The sequence below is a fragment of the Buteo buteo genome, chromosome 10, assembly GCF_964188355.1.
Source record: "Buteo buteo chromosome 10, bButBut1.hap1.1, whole genome shotgun sequence".
In the NCBI taxonomy this organism is placed as follows: domain Eukaryota; kingdom Metazoa; phylum Chordata; class Aves; order Accipitriformes; family Accipitridae; genus Buteo; species Buteo buteo.
The window spans coordinates 6,431,583-6,449,675 of NC_134180.1; the positions used below are offsets into that span (position 1 = coordinate 6,431,583).

The 18,093-nt window shown below is 42.6% G+C and overlaps 1 protein-coding gene across 8 annotated transcripts in view; it reads right to left on the minus strand.

The window, feature by feature from the left end:
* Positions 1-18,093, minus strand: part of LOC142035818 (ceramide synthase 4-like) — a 51,322-nt gene that overhangs the window by 13,573 nt on the left and 19,656 nt on the right. For 7 of the 8 annotated variants that reach the window (XM_075038365.1, XM_075038359.1, XM_075038358.1 and 4 more), the window contains 4 exons: positions 14,212-14,385; positions 5,927-6,044; positions 3,214-3,332; positions 1,198-1,255 (listed from right to left, as the gene is read on the minus strand). In XM_075038365.1, coding sequence (XP_074894466.1) covers positions 1,198-1,255; positions 3,214-3,332; positions 5,927-6,044; positions 14,212-14,384 — 468 coding nt within the window. In that variant the 5' untranslated portion in view covers position 14,385. Of the gene's footprint in view, positions 1-1,197; positions 1,256-3,213; positions 3,333-5,926; positions 6,045-14,211; positions 14,386-15,978; positions 16,125-18,093 lie in introns of those variants that run through there. The other variant, XM_075038362.1, reaches the window with a different exon arrangement.

Below are 18,093 nucleotides of genomic sequence, written 5' to 3' on the forward strand. Positions count from 1 at the left end.
TTTAACGTAGTCATTTTTGTACAATTTTAGATAACAGAATAACATGCTATTTGCTATGGGATCTAGAGATGCTCTTCATAGGATAGATACCTCCTTTTTTTGTGAAAATTGCAAGATGTGAACCGAATAAAGAAAAGACTTTCACAAAAAGTGAAGATGATCTTTCATTCCAAGGATGGCCAGATAACATGCAGAAGAACAGGATTTTGCCTGTTCTGTTGTCACAGGACTCTTGTACTATGCTAAGCAGGCCATCCTTATCAAACTTTCATAGCCAGCCTCAAAGAATAGCCTTCTATTTTGATGTACAGGTCCACAAAACACTGCAGTTGGGATTTAGATACCTTCACTCCTCTGCTAGCTCATCCTGTAATACTCATACTCCTAGAGTACCTTAAATTCTGACTTGAAAGTCAGTGTAAGTTCAAAAGTTCTCCACTTGTTACAATAATGAGAAGTGACAAGCATAGTTTGTGCCTGCTGTCTTGGGATCTGCAGGTTTTCCATTACTTAACCCCTCAGGAGGTGCCAGTGTGGAAGACTTTTGCAAAGCTCACCTAGGGAATTGGATTCAGCAAAAAAGCCAGGGTAACCTTTAAAACACAGCCAGAGGATGACCAGTGCCCCTAGTCCCAGCTTAGTGAAGACAGCTCAGTGCTTAAAGCATACACACGGCTTCTATTACCTCCTCTGCCCGTTGAGGCAGTTCAATTCGTATCAAGAGAACTCATTATTTAACAAATCAGGGAAAAGGCAGAGCCATGAGCCTGAACCAATCCACCTTGGGTAAGGAAAAGAAAATTAATAAAGAAAATTATTAAACTGCAGTCCATGCTCCAAAGGAAGCCTGAGTTTTTTGCCTTAAACAGGTATTGGATACAACACACAAAGAGGCCCTGCAGCCTCCATGTGTTCCATCTCCTACCCCACAGAAATGTATTTTTACACAATCCCCATTGTCTTCTGCTCTGCCAGAAGATGAAACCTCTTGGGTCTGAGTTTGAGTTTTTAAAATAAGCATGGTCCAATATATTAATATGTTTGTGGTCTCATAAGTGTGCTGTGCAGAGGACACAGACTGATGTGGTGGGAAAACCTCTATAAGAAGGTCTGAAAGGACATGTTTGACAACAAACCCTGCCATTCTTGCAGGCACTGGCTAGGTAGAACAGCAAGCAGCACTCCTTGGATACTCACATCGTACAGGACAGCAAGTCCAGTGAAGAAAGAAGTGATGTAAAATGTAAACCTCCAGCTACGAACAAATAAAAAAAAGTACATTAGAATCCCATTCATTAACCACCAAACTGCAATTCTGCGTACCAATCACACTCACTCAAAGAATGACACTATTAAGGCAAAGTCATACATTAATACATTCAAAGTTTGCCCAGATCATAACAGGAGTGGCTCTTTGCACATCACTAGCATATTCAACAGACTTCACAAAGAACAATTCTTCTGCGTTAGAGATGGCAGAAAGTACAAGAATCCCGTTGATTAAGATCACCCAGATAATCTTCCCAAACCTTCCCTGCACTAGCAGATGCATGGGTAAAAGTCAAACAATGACAATCTCTCTCCTAGGCTTTTGGAGATTAGGCATGCTAAATTCATTATCATGTAAAATAAGTAATTACTGTCATGTTTGGTCTCAGTTAGGAGCTGGTAATGATTTACCCACATTAAACCCACACAGAAGTACATATAAAATGTTTGCCAAGTTCACTGGACAGAGGCAGGTCACACTGAATATACACACATACAGGAAGGAATGAGGGAAATTTCACCCCAACAGAATAAACAAGTTATTAATAAACTAAACACAGGAAATGTTCAAAGGAGTAAAACTGTCTAAACCAGTCCTTTAATTTCCAAAAATCTCCATAACAAATCAGAAGTAACTACATTTTGAGAGGGACTCCACCTGGAACTCCAAGAGAGACATGAACTGTACAAAGCTACTACGTCACATTGGGAAGGACATTCATTTTACAGACTGCAAATAGTGACAACGGGCAGATGGAAGGACACCATCCTCAGTGAGCTGAGTCAGAAGAGAATTTACTGTTGACTGTTACTATTTACTGCAAGTAAGTTGAGTGTAGGGAGTGTAGGGAGAACTTAGACTTCATCTTGATGGCAGCAGATTAAGCATGGTTGCTTTACAACTCTTTGTCCACAGATTTTGTAAATAGGTCTAACTGCAACTATCTGGAATATTATAAATAAATAATACACATCCTTTTTTTATTCTTTCTTTTTCAATTACGGTTTTTAGACAGGGGTTTTGAATTAGAGGTTAAGTGCTAAATGGAGCACGAGGTGATTAGCTCAAAGTTGATGTCTACCCTATGGATACGCACTTTTAGAGAGATGAATAGCACTGCAGGTATTTAATGATTTCTTTCATCTCTGTGGCTTTCCTGGGAGAACCTACTTCCTTCCACGAACAGCAGAGCAGCCACTCATAAGTAAAGCATTTCAACCAAGCTTAGGAGAATCCTCCTTTACTGTGGAAAGCTTAGCCAGGACTAACATTCACAGAACTGGCTGACGTGAGATTTATTTTGTGCGTCCACATAATAAGGAGGATTTCCACACGGCTGTTTCCAAGAGTTTTGCTCTTTGGAAAACACAAGCTTGCATATAGGCCCCTTTTTATGTCACTATAAAAGGGTGCTGGTTTTTGACTTTCAGGATGCTCAAGTCAACCGACAGCAGAATACAATCTAGCCCACTGCCTGTGACTTTAGAAAGCAACAGCGCGTAGAACAGTTGCAGAAAAGATGCAGCAGAAGGAATCAGCCTGCAGTGAGGCAAAGGGAAGCCATGGGAAAGGCAACAGAAAGGCTGACTATGTTGGAGGCACCGAAACAGCAGCAAAGCAGCAAGAAGCAGTAAGATGCAAAACAGTAGGGAGTTTTTCAGGTACAACTGTGTTTTAAAGCAGAATGCCAGTCTTACAAAGTCAGAAACAGAGGCCCCATAAGGAATAAAGGTGAGACAGAAGTAAAAGGAGACTTGGGAGTGAAAAGCAAGGAATGTTTCAGTAACAGAGAAGCAGCAGAGCTGCAGAAGAACCAGGTGGGGCAGGGAAGCCCCATGATGCTCTGTGTAGGGGTGGAGGGCAGGCTGGGAGGCAGCGAGCTGCCTGTGGAGCTCAGCACCCGTGAAAGGCCCCTGCTGCTGATGACTTGTGCTCCCACTCACCAGGCCTCACAAAACTTCTTCGACAGGCTGGGTCGGTCTGTGTTCCTCCGGCACCGGAACCACCTCTCCACCTTCCTCACTGGCAGGTCGCACTGTTTGGCTAAACTGATCAGCTCACCCTGGAAAAGAGGTTAGGAAGCAGGGTTCAGATCCAGGTTCAGAGGTCAGAAGGGGCAATATGGGCATCTTGTCTGACGCACCACAGAGCCCCGCTGGAGGCTCCTGGCAAGCCCAAATCTGTTCAGGCTAAGGCATCTTTCAGAAAGCTGTCCATTCTTAGTGTAAAGAGCTCAGATTGTGGAAAATCTTTCCATTCCCCCCATAAACAACTGGTTATTAATGCTAAATGTTGAATCTTTACATTTTTTACGTGAACTTCTACAGTTTCACCTTTCAAATGCTGGTCTCGCCTCCTTACAGGAGTTTGTGGTTGAATCACTTCCTCATCCGGTCTTCAGGGACCAAGTCCCTTAAATCTGTCAGTCCAAGAAAGATTTACTGCAGCTGAAATAAAGTTCTGCACCGAATCTTGTCATGCCTTTCAGCATTCTGGTGCAGTATCAGCCAATAACCTGACTGATGTCGTGAGCAGAGGCAACACCATTTTCCTACTGGATATTCCCCTGTTGTGGTAAACATGTTAGGGATAATTTTTCAATAGATTACCCACAGAAATCCTGCAATTACCTTTCTTCCTGTCCTTAGGCTCTTAAGAGTTTGGCATGTGACGTGAAAAAAGTTTGTCATGTTTTATATTCCTTCTGGAAGTGTCACCATGGATAGCCTTATTTTTTAAGTAAAGCAATGATTTTTCATGGAATGCATTTACCTTAATGGTATCATGTGAATGACTTACATAGTTCGAGCATGTTGTACAGAAGTACGTTCATTACTAATTTTCAGATGTTATTCTTTCCACTCTTACTTAGTGACTTCTGTTCTTGAGGTGGAGAGAAATGGACATATTGACTTATATTCCCCAGCTGCTCCATAATGTGGCATTCCTCTCAAGAAGGCTGCTGAGAACAGCAAAATCTCACCTTGTATTGGACAAGTAAAAGCTGAGTCATAAGCAGGTGTCTGACAGCTCATGGGAGAGGGAGGAGGCTAGAAGACTGGCTGAGGTGTAACTGGCGAATAGAGAGAGCAAGGCAGCAGCCAGCTACACTGTTCTTGCTCCACATCACACTGCTGTCAGGAGTCTCATGGTGAAGATATGCTCCGGTATCACAGATTCTCTGGGATAAAAGTGCTGGCTTCAATGCAGCGTGGGTACAGGAAGAGCTGTGGGGAAAACCTGCTCGCAAAGCTGCACCTTGCGTTAGATTCTGTGACAGGAGTAGTTTTACTGAGAAATGTGCAGATTTCACAGACAGACAGGCAGAAGGAAGGCTGGGGACCACCATACTGGCAAGTGTTCCTGAAAACACTCCTTCCCACTGCTGGGAAGAAAGGTTGGCTGCGCAACCCGGATGAATGCCTGCATTTTTATTTTAGCCTCCATTCTTTTTTTAACCTGGTACTGAATGCCCTGGGGCTTCACATGCCCCACTGCAGCACGAACCATGCAGGAACAGCCTTGTCAAGGCAGCAACGTGTTCATGCTAGGACTACCCCTTGGGACTGGAACCCCAGCCCCCTGCTCATACATCCTTGGTAAGGGTTAATAGCTACTGCTTCAAGGCCAAGAAAGGCTGCAAAAAGGAACGGAAAGAAAATCTGATTCCTTTCCCTATCACAGGGGTCACATCCAGGGACTTCACTGACAAGGTTAAATCCTAATACTGCCTGACAATTCACAATCCTGCCAATGCTTTTTCCCCTCAGCAGCAGCCATTATAACTCTGGATTATCCTGCCAAGTTCTTCGAGAACACTCTTTTTATCTCACATGGGAAAACTACCCACCATTTGTGTTTGCAGTTTTCTGACACTCCTTACCATCACTGCAATGACAGCCAAGACTTTAGCTGGCTTCCTGAAAGGCCAATCTCAAACTCATGGATTGCACAGCAACAGAATGACCCACCCCAGAACTAGGAGCATGAAGCAATCCACACCTGCTGAGCTGCAAGGACTAGCAATGTGGGAGTTCAATGCAGCTGATGTGACATGGATTTGCTAATATATGAAAAGAAGCCATCACAGAATGGCTAGGATTGGAAGGGACCTCTGGAGGCCATCTGGTCCAACCCCCCTGCTCAAATAGAGCTATGCAGAGTTGGTTGCCCAGGACCATGTCCAGACGGCTTTTGAGTATCCCCAAGAATGGAGATTCCACAACCTCTCTGGGCAACCTGTTCCAGTGCTTGGTCACCCTCACAGTAAGAAAGTGTTTCCTGATGTTCAGACACAGCATCCTGTGTTTCAGTTTGTGCCATGTATAAGGCAAACACAAGAGGGGACAGGAATTGTCATTATTTCCTTTGGGAGAACAGTTTCCTGTCCATAGAAGTTTGGGATTTAAATTTTTTGAATGCTACCTATAGAAAACTGCTACTTGCACATGTTCAGAAGCAGAGTTGATAGCTGATGGCATTTGCAGAATGACCCCTGTGACTGGCTGGTGTCAGGTGGCCAGTGCTGTAGGGGCTCCTGCTGCTTTGTTGAGCTTCCAAATATGAGCAGCATTACCAAACTTCAGGATTCCAAATGGGATTTTATTTGGCTAAGGACACAAAAGCCAGACAAAAGCAAAGCAAGAAAGGACCCACCTCTTCAGGGTTCTTGCAGCGTGTACTGTAGAATGTTTCCAGCATGGGGTTGGGCTGAGCTTTTGGTCTCTGCTTGTCTCTCACACCCAGTTTGCTACTGAGGGGCAGGGCTATGGCTCTGCAGAAGAAAAGATAAAGGTCCAGCCAAAAATTGAACAGCGATTTCTGATATTGCAGCACTGTTAAAACATGATGTAGTACTGTTGTGCTTTAACCCCAGCCGGCAACTAAGCACCACACAGCCTTCCCTCACTCCCTCCTGGTGGGATGGAGGAGGGAATTGGAAGAGTAAAAGGGAGAAAACTCGTGGGTTGAGATAAAGACAGTTTAATAAGTAAAGCAAAAGCCGCGCACGCAAGCAAAGCAAAGCAAAACAAGGAATTCGTTCACCACTTCCCATCAGCAGGCAGGTGTTCAGCCACCTCCAGGAAAGCAGGGCTCCATCACATGTAACAGTTACTTGGGATGACAAACGCTGTTACTCCGAACGTCCCCCCCTCCTTCTCCTTCCCCCAGCTTTATATGCTGAGCATGACATCATACGGTATGGAACATCCCCTGGGTCAGCTGGGGTCAGCTGTACCAGCTGTATCGCCTCCCAACTTCTTGTGCATGCCCAGCCTACTCGCTGGTGGGGTGGGGTGAGAAGCAGAAAAGGCCTTGACACTGTGTAAGCACTGCTCAGCAATAACCAAAACATCTCTGTATCATCAACACTGTTCTCAGCACAAATCTAAAACATAGCGCCATACTAGCTACTATGAAGAAAATTAACTCTATCCAAGCCAAAACCAGCACAAGCACATAACAGCTGCCTCCCACATTTTGAATCTACGCACAAGTATTGTGTTAAGCAGGTAAGATAGACAAAGAAACTGAGAAGAAAAAAACCCAAACTTACAGCAGAAACAGTGGGACTTGTATTCTATTGTCCTGAGCTCTGTGCTGCAATATCCAAAACTACATGAGGATGGGAATGCTATATCCTGCTTTGTCAGCTTCTGAATCCACACTGCTTGGGTGTCCGGGATTATGGCACAAAACCCAGGCTTGCAGAGACAGCCACGATACCTATCACTGGTCTTTGGCTTGCTTGCAGCTTATGCGGAGTACCACATCGATGGTAAGGCCTATATGTTGTTCACTGCTTGATCTAGAATACTGAACACACATGGCATCCACTTGAACTAAGGACTTGGCTCAGGATCAAGAGGGAGGCTCTACTGGATGTGTGGCATTAGTGCAGAAGAAATGTCCTGCTGAAACAGGACGCCACTTGGTCTTTACTGGAGTAACTTACCTCTGTTTTTCCTAATGCAAGTCAAACATCAGTTGTAAAATGAGGACATAGCAACTAGAAACCTAGTCACAAGGAATGGATGCTTATGCTAGCTGTGCATCTTCAGTTTTTCACAGTGAAACAATGCAAATAAAAAAATCTGCATAAACAGAAAAAAATTACCAAGAGGTAACAAACCAGCACAGAATTGCTGTGCTCAACAATTCAACTCCTCCACTACAAACACTCTTCTCTCCCTCGGCAGTAGGAAACGGACTCATCAATGGTGTGAAGCAAGGTCCTGCACAAACAGGAAACTTGGCAAATCAATTTTTAAAAAACTTGCCCAAATTAACCGCATTCTCCTTGAATTTCTGGAGAATTATTTGTTCCTTATTAATCACTACCTTTTACACACTGCCACTGGCATGCAGTTAGTCTCATTAGAAAAAAGAGCAGACTGTCTGTGTTGAAGCACTTTTCAGCACTGTTGCCGAACACCAAACAGGCAAAATCGCTGGAAAACCTTATCTGTGTATTTTGGAGTAAAAGTTGTTTGCTTAAGGTGCTAACAGCTTCCCTGAACAGTTATTGGGTTACCAGCTGTAAATTGGTGTTGAGGGTGGTTACAAGCTGATGAATACCACGCAGACGAAGCAGGCGCTGAGACCCAAGCCTGCTCTGCCTGGTCAGTCTTCATGCTGTTCAGGCAGGTCCTCTGATCAGCTATCCATAATGATTCAGACACAGAACAGGATTTCTTTTTTTTTTTTTCTTTTTTTTTTTTTTACTTTGCAGCAAAAAAAGCTGCAAAGTGGAAACTACTTCACTACGTAGGTGTTTAAAGATGTTTTACTTAAAAATAGTATGGGACATATTTATGACTGTGATTATATGGTGTTGTTGCCTGTGGTCTCTTCTAACCATACAGCCTATAGTCCATATGTGCATGTGCTTAGGGACTATTCTAGATAAAGCATCCTTCCAGAAGAGTCTTTTGGAAGTTTTCAAGAACCTGTTTCTTAATTTAATTAACAGGTATCAAAAGCAATTTTATAAACAGACCACCTACCTAAGGAATATTGTAACTTCTCTTATATTAAGGCATAAAACACAGAATGGTTACACATTTTGTTCACTCGTGTAACAGCTGATTCCCACCTTTCTTTTGCACAGCCAGCCCACCAGCCTGTACATCAGTTGTCCTTTTTCACCATCTCTGGGAAATTCCTTTGACATCACTGGCTACAGCAACATTCAAAGATGTACCAAGGCAAATGACAAAGATATGTTTCTACCGTAAGAGAAGGGCCAGGGGTAAATGTGCTTGCTAGCTACCTTCCAACAAGACACATAGTTATTGCAAAAGCTATGCGTAAGCTTTGATTAGTTTCAGTGAAATTCAGCACCACCCTGGCATTGCTGCAACCAGCAGACTGCTGGATGGCAGAGGAATATAGGCATCATTGGGAATTTTGTTTTTCAGCTCTGATCGCTCTTAAGAAATGTTTCAGTCTTATGATATGTTAAATCTTATGATATGTTTAATATCAAAGGGGTTAACAGTTATATTGGACCGGCTGGTCCTGTGCTAAGAACAATGACACAGTATTTCAATGATATCTGCAACTATACAGAAATTGAGGACTCAAACATTTAACCTACGCTCTGCACTAGGTCTTGGTTCTTATATTAAGCAATCCCTTGAAGTGGGCCTGATCTTTCTTTTTCAAAGGTAAGTCATTTGAGACAAGCTCCTCTGAAGAGGAAGATGTAATCAAGTTCTGTTGTTGAAGAACCTTATTGCAGCTTCTTATCAGTCCACATCAGGAACTGAAAGGTCTGAAATTTTCCAGACACGTTAAAAGGAAAGGGAACGTTTCTGCCAGGTGTCAGGGCAGCTTGCCAACAAGTTTTTTATTGAAAAACTATTTAAATTATCCTGACTGATTTCTTAATTTTGTTTAATCCCTGTCTTCTCTTCTCTCTCTTTCCTGCTGGTTTGTCATGGTCATGGCATAAAATTTCACTATAACAGAAACAAGCCAGCTGCAGTTAATGAAGACAGGGTGTAATTAACCAAAGTTACAATTATTTTGTTGTTGAGGTTTTGAGTTTAACCATGAATTATGGGACCAATCCTACTTTTATGAACATCATTGGGAAATCAAGGCCTGAAATTCTTCCTAAGGGACGTTTGTACATGTTGGATGTATGCTCTGACTCAGTTTTCAGTTAAATCTTGTTCCAAGCATAACCCTAAGAGGATGATGCTTGTACTGATTTCAACATCACAGATTCATCATCTCAGTTGCAGGGATGTCTCATCATGGCAGTTTATCAGCTCTCTGGAAGACAGAAGGAGAAAGTCTGAGGACTAAACTGTACTGCTCACCACGCTAGGTAAGGCAAGACGCAGTCAGTGAGATGATTCTTATCTCAAGCCTACTTCTTCATCAGTAAGCCTCTCTCACTTCATGGTTTACATGGGAAAGTTCATACTAAGGCATTTTATTCAGTAATCACCAAAGAACAAACTGTCTTGTGTGAAACCTGCTGAAGTTGAAACTAAACGGATTAATCATGAAGGGGCATAAATTGATACTCCTCCACCTTGCAAAAGTGGGCTACACACCTTCTGCAGAGGCTTTCAGAGTTAGCGTGAGATACAAGAAATAGGTTAACTTTGGGGGTGGGGTGGTGGTTTTTGGTTTGTTTTTTTAAAGTTTTTTTAATTTATAAGGGTGCCACTCTGCAAGTATCTTCTAGTACTAAGAAATGCAGAACCACTGACAGCAGCAACCGAACTTCTATTCTTTGAACTGCACAATCTCTTCTAGCCTCATGCTTTCCTTCGGCAGAGGGCTATCCCTGTGCTCCTGGAGTAGTCTCTACCTTCTCTTGCTTACAGAAGAATGCTTCATATTGAAGTTAAACTGACTGTTCTGTTTGATACAAGATCTCAAGTCACTACAGTGCTACTGTCCAAACTGAGTCAAGTCAGCTCCCAGTCTTCAATGAAATACTACAATGTGTCCCACATCTTTGCATAAAAACCCTGCCTATAGAACCTAACAGGAAGCTGTTTTCAGATCCTTCCTGATTATTGATCAACAACAAAAGTCTCTGTGCAAAATGAATTTCAGAAAGATACATTTAAAAATAAAATATCTGAAATGGGGCGCCCTCTTCCATCTTTCTTCTGGTTCTCAGTTCAAGTGTCTGTTCCCTGCAGATCAACAGCATCCCTTTCTTTTAATGTACAACACATGGCTCACATACTGTCACAACCCTCCTAAGAAAAGACCTAATCTTTCTGACTAAAATCCTCCTCTAGTGCAATTTGGCAACTATTTGGATTCAAATTCACTGACATTGGCTTTCAGTTCCCCAATATCCAAAAATCACTGGTCAAGTCCAAAATCAGACAATTAAATTGTATGTAAATTCTGTTTTTCAACTTTCTGCTTTACTATCCCCTCAAAGCACTTCAATTCCCACATTTTTTCCTAACCATATAGGCAAGAAACACTTTGCAATAGAAGCTGTGATTCCTTCATAATCATAGCACTCCCAAGAATTTGATTTTTATGGAAAAGGGTCTCAAACATTATAGAACTAAAAGAGAAACTGACATCCCTGCTTGCAGGCATATGTCCAGGGAAAAGTTCTGCTAAGGTACAGAGGTCCTTAAAATCAGGCTCCAAGTTAGGGGTGCAGGGCATATCTCCTACTCACAAGCACAATCTGGAAACATCAAAGGAAGGGGAGAGGTTCCCAGCTTCTGGGTCCTCTCTTTTGTCAGGACATCATTACCTACATCCCCAAGTACCTGCTTCAGTACTGTGGCAAAGACTAGGAGCACTGCAGCGATAACAAGCTTTCTGCTCTCCAGCACTGAATGCCCCATTTTCCCACCTTCCCCAGAGCAAACTGGCTCACTGCAGAGTTGCTTCACCGAAGTGTGAGCTGTTTCTTCTCCCCAAGGCTGCACCCACAACCTCCTCAGCTCTCCCAGGCCCCACCCAGCTACTGCGTGTCCTCTTCCCACAGCCACCACCTAATCCACAGAATAACTGGTTGTTAAAAGGATGTCGCTGTCTCAGTTTTGCCCAGTTCAGCCAGCAGGTTCCAAGGAGAGGAAAATCTGTGCTCGAGGAAGAGGGGTCTTTCCCAGGTTTAATCTCCAAACCAAGAAGATGGAACCATTGGCCAAGCACGGTGGCTGATGTAGTTGCTGAATGAGGGATTGCAGAAAATCCTCTGGGCTTCTCCTGCCTCTTAGTATTTTCCTGGAGTTCTGACACAGATAAATGACATGAACATATTACAGCATTTCTGAAATCCCAGAGCAGGCACCATCAGGAACACAGAGCGTATCTAGAGGAAAAAAACGCTTTGCGCCTGATGCACAGTTGCAAGTAATAGGTGAGGGTAGAATAAATTGCCAGAGGCCAAGCTAAACCCACCAAAACCAAACTTGTACACTAGTTACACTCATTTTGACCCACAGAGCAGATGTACAAAGCTACAAAGTCAAGGCCATCTACACGGAGAATGAGAAATAACACATGCATCCTTTCAGTCTGCAATTCTCAAACTTTGTGCAAATTATTTTAAACAGGGCTAGCACCACTGTACACACAAGGTAACGGAGCAACAGAGGACTTGATTCATACCTCCCATTCACTAGCGGAAGCTTTCTTCTCCAGGATGAACTGAGTGTGAAAGAGTAATGATTGAGAATGAGAAAATGTCATGCTGAAATAAATGACTGTAGATAGTTAGGACAAACAATAATACAGCTCAGAACAGTGGCTTGTAATTTGCATAGGTAAGATAGTGGTATGATTATAGGTTTCCTGGAGCAGTAAAATGGGCTTGTGATATTATCTTTTTTCAAGGGTGTGACAAGAAGCTTTTATTTAATGAAGTTTGTGAATCAAAACAGCTTTAAAATTAATGAGTAGGACCAGGCCTGTGGAAACTCTCCCAGCTGAGGCAGCGTTTGGATAGGAAAGCAAAAAGTCTTTTTACCTGGCCATCTGCATCTTAAAGTGGATGGAAAAGGTATTTAGATTGACTAGGAGCTGCGTGGCAGGAGGAATGGGGATAAAGGGACAGAGTCACAGCAGCACAGAATCAATGCTGAAAGGGACCTCTGGAGATCATCCAGCCCACCTCGGCTGCTCAATCAGGGCCAGCTACAGCAGGCTGTGGAAGGTTGTGTCCAGCTGGGTTTCAAGTATCTCCACAGATGGAGACTCCATTCCCCCTTGGGGGAACCTGTTCCAATGTTTGACCACTCTCACAGTAAGAAAAACATTTTCTTATATTCAGATGGAGTATCACACGTTTCCATTTGTGCCCACTGCCTCTTCTCCTGTCACTGGGCACCACTGAGAAGAGTTCGGCTCCTTCTTCTTCCTGTTCATGTCTTGTACTGGGGAGCCTAGAATTGGACAGTTCTAGTCAATGCAGGACACAGGGGCTAATCTCCAGCTTCACATTGCAAATGTGTCCAAGTCACTGACTGACAGTGCCTGCCCGAAGGAGTACTGTATTCAGGCATGTCTTGCAGATCAGCAAGGAAGAAATGCAACTCACTTGTGTTTTAATGGTTACCTACAATACCTTGGTTCCCACATCAGCAGAGGTAACCGAGACACCTGTGTCCCCAGGAAAGTGCAGGATAAAATCCATGGAATTTATGGAACGCATACTAAACATATTGTTTACAAAGAAGAGATTTGGATTCCAATTTTGTAGCTTCATAAAATGATTATTTGAAGAATCATTCATGGATTTGTGTTAATGTAAAAATACTGGCTATAATGATTTTTTTTATTAGAAACATTCCACAGCAGAGCTCTGAATCATTTCAACTTCTATAAACTTTTCCAAGCTGTCCTTGTATCACAGAGAATCTGGAGAAGAAACATCTTTCTACCTTACAGAGGTCTGCTTCCTTTTCTTGTGCAGCCACTTTTTAAAAAAAAAGATGACAAAAACACTTTAAAAGTCATTTTTCCCCTCTTCCTAAGCTTAAAACCACTCTAGACTTGACTAAATTCTTTCAAAAGATTACCTCTTTGATCAGCAACTAGGAATAGGGATTTTTCAATCCAGTGAAGACAACTTTGAAGAGTATTCAAAATCATGAAAGGGGACTGTGCAGTCTTGACAATGGCTGACACTATGGTAAATCTGTTATCTACCGGCAAATCATACTGTATTGCAGACCACACTAACTATTGACTAAACTGCACAAAGCAACAACACCAGCTCAGGACCCTTATGAAACTCAGAGTCAATGAACCCTGCAGGATTTCTAGCTGTGCCTTTGCCATAACTTCCAAATTTTCTGCAGTGAAGAGTAATAGGCAAAACACTCAAATGGCTCTGGCCAGAACGAAGCAGCTACAAATGTCTCTACACGGCACTCCCAAAGAAATGACATTCCTGAACCCTGAGCAGTGGTCAGTGATATGCACATGTTCGTGTGGCTATGTGGTGCTGAGTCTGAGGTCAGATGACTCAGCCCCATCTAATGCATCTTATTCAGGCTTATCTGTCAGGTGCGATACCCCAGATCCCCACTACACAAGAGAAAGGAGACGTAACTGTATTTGCGTAGTCTAAACATGATTTCTGCTGCGCTTGACGCAGAAACAGCAAGTAACGTGCAACAGAACACAAAACTGCACGTCTGCCTTCTAAAACACAATTATAAACCTCATCTAGGGCCTACCTGTATTAAGTGTAGGAAGTCACATTGCTTACAATTAGACCTTAAGGGTAGGGTTTATGTCCTATATTTAACACACTTTAGCCAGTACACAGGGCTGGAAAGAAAGAGCTGGAAAATGTACCTCAGCAGACTTTATGACCTGGAGTATCTGTGGACCTCTGCAGTTATACATGAGCACAGACAATAAAGCCAGCTTTTGGACCCAAACTGCCAGCATTATCCCTAAAAAACCCCAAACACTACTAAATAACTTACCTTTCAAAGGCACATCGAATGACAACCAAGATTAAAGCAAAAGGGATACTGAGCAGGAGATCACGAGGCTGAGGGTAATGGACGTCTTCAGACTCTTGCATGTCCTGCCAGGTGATTCCTGGGGGCAGCCAGAACTCATGCTGCCACAGCCACTCATTCAGAGAGCGCGCCATTCTGGAAGGAAGAGAGACCAGAAAAACTGAGGACAGCCTCGTACACAGCAAACCTGTCAGCACAAGCCAGTGAAGCAGAGGAAGGATTACACCCTCACCGAGGTTGCATCTGGCTGTGAAAGCAGAAGAGGTGGGGAACGCATCAGTGCCCAAGGAACTGGTAATCTGCTGGCAGATTTTTATCAGGTACTAGGTGACTGCTGCCTCCTGGCACAGAACCAAAAAAGGGCTAAAATGGAGATAAGTGTCTCAGAATTCAACAGAACATTAGTGTCATTCTCAGCAAGATGTATCAGAAAGTTTCAAATTTAATACTGCAGCTTCTCAGGTTCATAGGTTCCTTTCTACACGACTGACAGCTTGGTATCACAAGGATGCGGCAAGTCTGCTCCAGGGCTGGCTGCCAGTGTTCTTTTATATGTACATATCCTTATTTTTTAGTCTTTGATCTTTTGTATTTATTTGTTTCTATTTACACATTGCAATTCCACTGTATGCATGTGTGCTTATGCATGCATTATAATTAGTATTATTCTGAGATTTCTCCTTTAAAAAAAAAAAAAGATATATCTTCTGCTTTAAATGATTAAGGAAAGTACTTTCAGGCAAGAATTTTTGTGTTAAGTGGTAAGCTGGATTCTTAATGTAATTTTAAAGACCATGCCTGAAGGTGGGATTTACATACATGATCAGAGAATTTAGCAGCATAAAAGACAGTGGAATGGGTGTAATGAAGCATTCAACACAAAAATACTGTTGCTAGATCATTCTACCTTATACACAGATATGAGCTGCACTGCCCTCCAATATAGGCTGCTCATTCTAGCTGGTAACAACAAATATCCCAAAAAGAAGCTCTGAACAGAAGTCAAACAGACTCTGTGCAGGCACAGAATAAGGAAAGGGGAAGCATGGGAATGAGATGCCCATTGAGATCATCTGAACAGCACATGGGAAACACCATCTTACGAAACCAGGGGAAAAAGCATACAATTTAAGCGTCTGACCTGAGCGTCATAAAGCATCTCTACTGAATTATACATTTGACTTTGAAGATACCTCTAATTCAGAAGTAGTTTCCTTGTTAGTTAAACTGAAGATCTGCCTTATTCCAGAATTTTGCAGAGTCTGAGGGATACCATCTGAATCATAATGTCTTTTCTTGACTTGGACTTTATTATTCATCTCAATGTGCCTTTTGATCTGACTACATCAGGGAAGAACAGGACCGTATTTCTTCAAATTTGACTCTCATTTCTCCTGGAGCATGCACAGCCAATTCAGTATGATGACAAAGCTGATTACAAATATATGTGTAATTGATACCAAGTGGATGTAAACTTTCTGACCACTTAAGATATACAAAGCAGAAACACACTTTCCCCTTTTCCCCAAAGAAAAACTATCTTACTAAAAATGCATTCTTTTCCTCCCTGCATTCCCCGATTTCAGCTTTTGATACCAAAACCCACAACATAAAAATACCTCCTAAAAATCAAAAGCCTGATATACTGCAGAACTGCAACCAAAAGAAGTGGCAGTAAGCCTAATATCCAACTTCACTAGCATCAAAAAGAACATCTAGGTCTTTTACCAGCTTTCAGTGTGACAATAATCACAGTATTTTCTTTCTGGTGCAGCTTCTGGGACTCTGGAAACTGTGGGTTTGCTCTCACTTCTAGGCTGTTCTCCATTCCTTCTGCTAGCTCTCCTTCCAGTGCAATGTCTGGGCAAAAATCACTGGAACATAAAATAAATGTAGACTCTTCAAATTCTGTTTTAAGAGCCTGACAATCAAGATGCAACAGTTTTTAAGTTGCCTGCCAAATCTTGAGTCTCTACAACTCTCTGGGGCCTAAAGTATAACTTAACTTTCCCTGTCAAGGCTGTTTTAAGGTGGAAACATCTGCTACCCACTCTCTGTCCCCTTTTCCTCTGGCAGCGATGTATGATCCTTTAGCGCTAGTTCACTTTCTCTCTGGCCTTTGGTGATTCAGCAAAGGCACCTGCAGCCAGGACCATGGGAGAGTGGTGACAGGGCTTGTTGTGCATTAAAAAGAGAGAAGCTAGCTGAAGCACACATACATACATGCTCGAGGAAGCTTTTCAGACTACTCAATAAACATGCTATTAACCAGTATAGCTCTGTTTGGGTGACACAGACATAAGCCCAGGGGACAGGCTGGCTACTGTGCTGAACCTCAGAGCCTTGGTGAACCATGTTTTCAGGATGTCCCCGAGTCTCCTGCAGACTGTGTGAACACAAGTTCCTGCACAAAACTCTACAGTTATAGAGCAGAGCAGAAAGTGTCTATGTAGAAGCAAACTGTATGAGTAGGGGCTTAGCCTATAATAGGGGCTTAGCCTATAACGAATTCAACACACTGTCACTCTGAAATGAGGTGACAGTGTTCCAAAACAGCTTGTGCACTTCAGATAGGTACTGGATACCAGCTTAGAAAAGTCAGATAACCTAAGTGAGGTGTCTGAATTACAAAGAGCTTTAAAAGGCATGAAAGACACCAACCTCAAAAGTGTTGGTAAACTTTCTTAGCTGTTAAAAACCTCAGGTCTAGTCAGGAAAAGCATCAGGATATCAGGAATAACTCAGGAGAACTATAGAGAGAAAATATACTTCCTCCCTGCCTCAGCTCATCAGAAAACATTGCTTCAGTACGACAGGGTTATCACACAGTGCAGAGACAGCAGGCACACTAGGGAAAGCTGCCATAATAGCTAGCTTTGCAATTACACAAACATGGATTCTCCCTCCAGAACTCTATCTATCTGGCAGCAACACAAAAAGATGCAACGCACACTTGGTAGGGGACAGCAGCTGAACTCTGCCAAGGGCTCTCTGTGGGGAGTATATAAAATAAGTCTTCCAATTTGCTTAGGGGGAACATTTTTAGATTCAAAGCACTAAGGAAGTAAACAGCCATTATCTAATCTACTCTCATGTGCAAACTATATGTAGTCAGGATCACCTTCTTGGAAGATACCTTTATCTCTGCAGCTATCTTTACACATCACAAAAAATATAGAAAAGCGTACAGTATGAAGCAACATATTTATCTTCTGCAATTTACACAGTCGAAGTTACCAAGTCAAAGCAGCTGGAAAGCTGAAGACAATGGTGTGTCTAAAATGCCATTTGAGCACCCACAGCAAAGCATAAACAGGCCCATTTCTTTCTCAAAAGTTCTTTATGCCTCACAGAGCACCCTGTGCTATTAGTTGTAGCTAGTAATAATATACAGGACGAAGCCCTCCAGCTCTCAATACAAGTGTAAGAGAGAGACAGCCTCTTGCACAAGTTCAGCAAGAACAAAGGAAAAAACCAACACTGCAAAACACTCTCCCATACCTGACACTAAACAGATCAGCATTAGGATTTCACAAATAGTGAGCAAAATAGTAAATGCTGGAAGAACAGCATTAAGTTTGTCATAGAATATACATGTAAGAATGAAATCAAGAATAGAGAAGTATCACAGCTATGCCATGGGGACAGGGAGGACACGGCTTTGACACTTACTGAGCCTATACTGTGACAAGATCAGGCATTCAATATATTAATCCAACAAAGCTCCTTTAAGTTGACACAGCTATAAGGTCTTGAAGCAACTGGACATTGTGCAGCCCTGCAGCCCTGTCCACTGTATTTACTTTGTTAAATCACGCCTTTCTTGATGATTTTTTTTTTTAA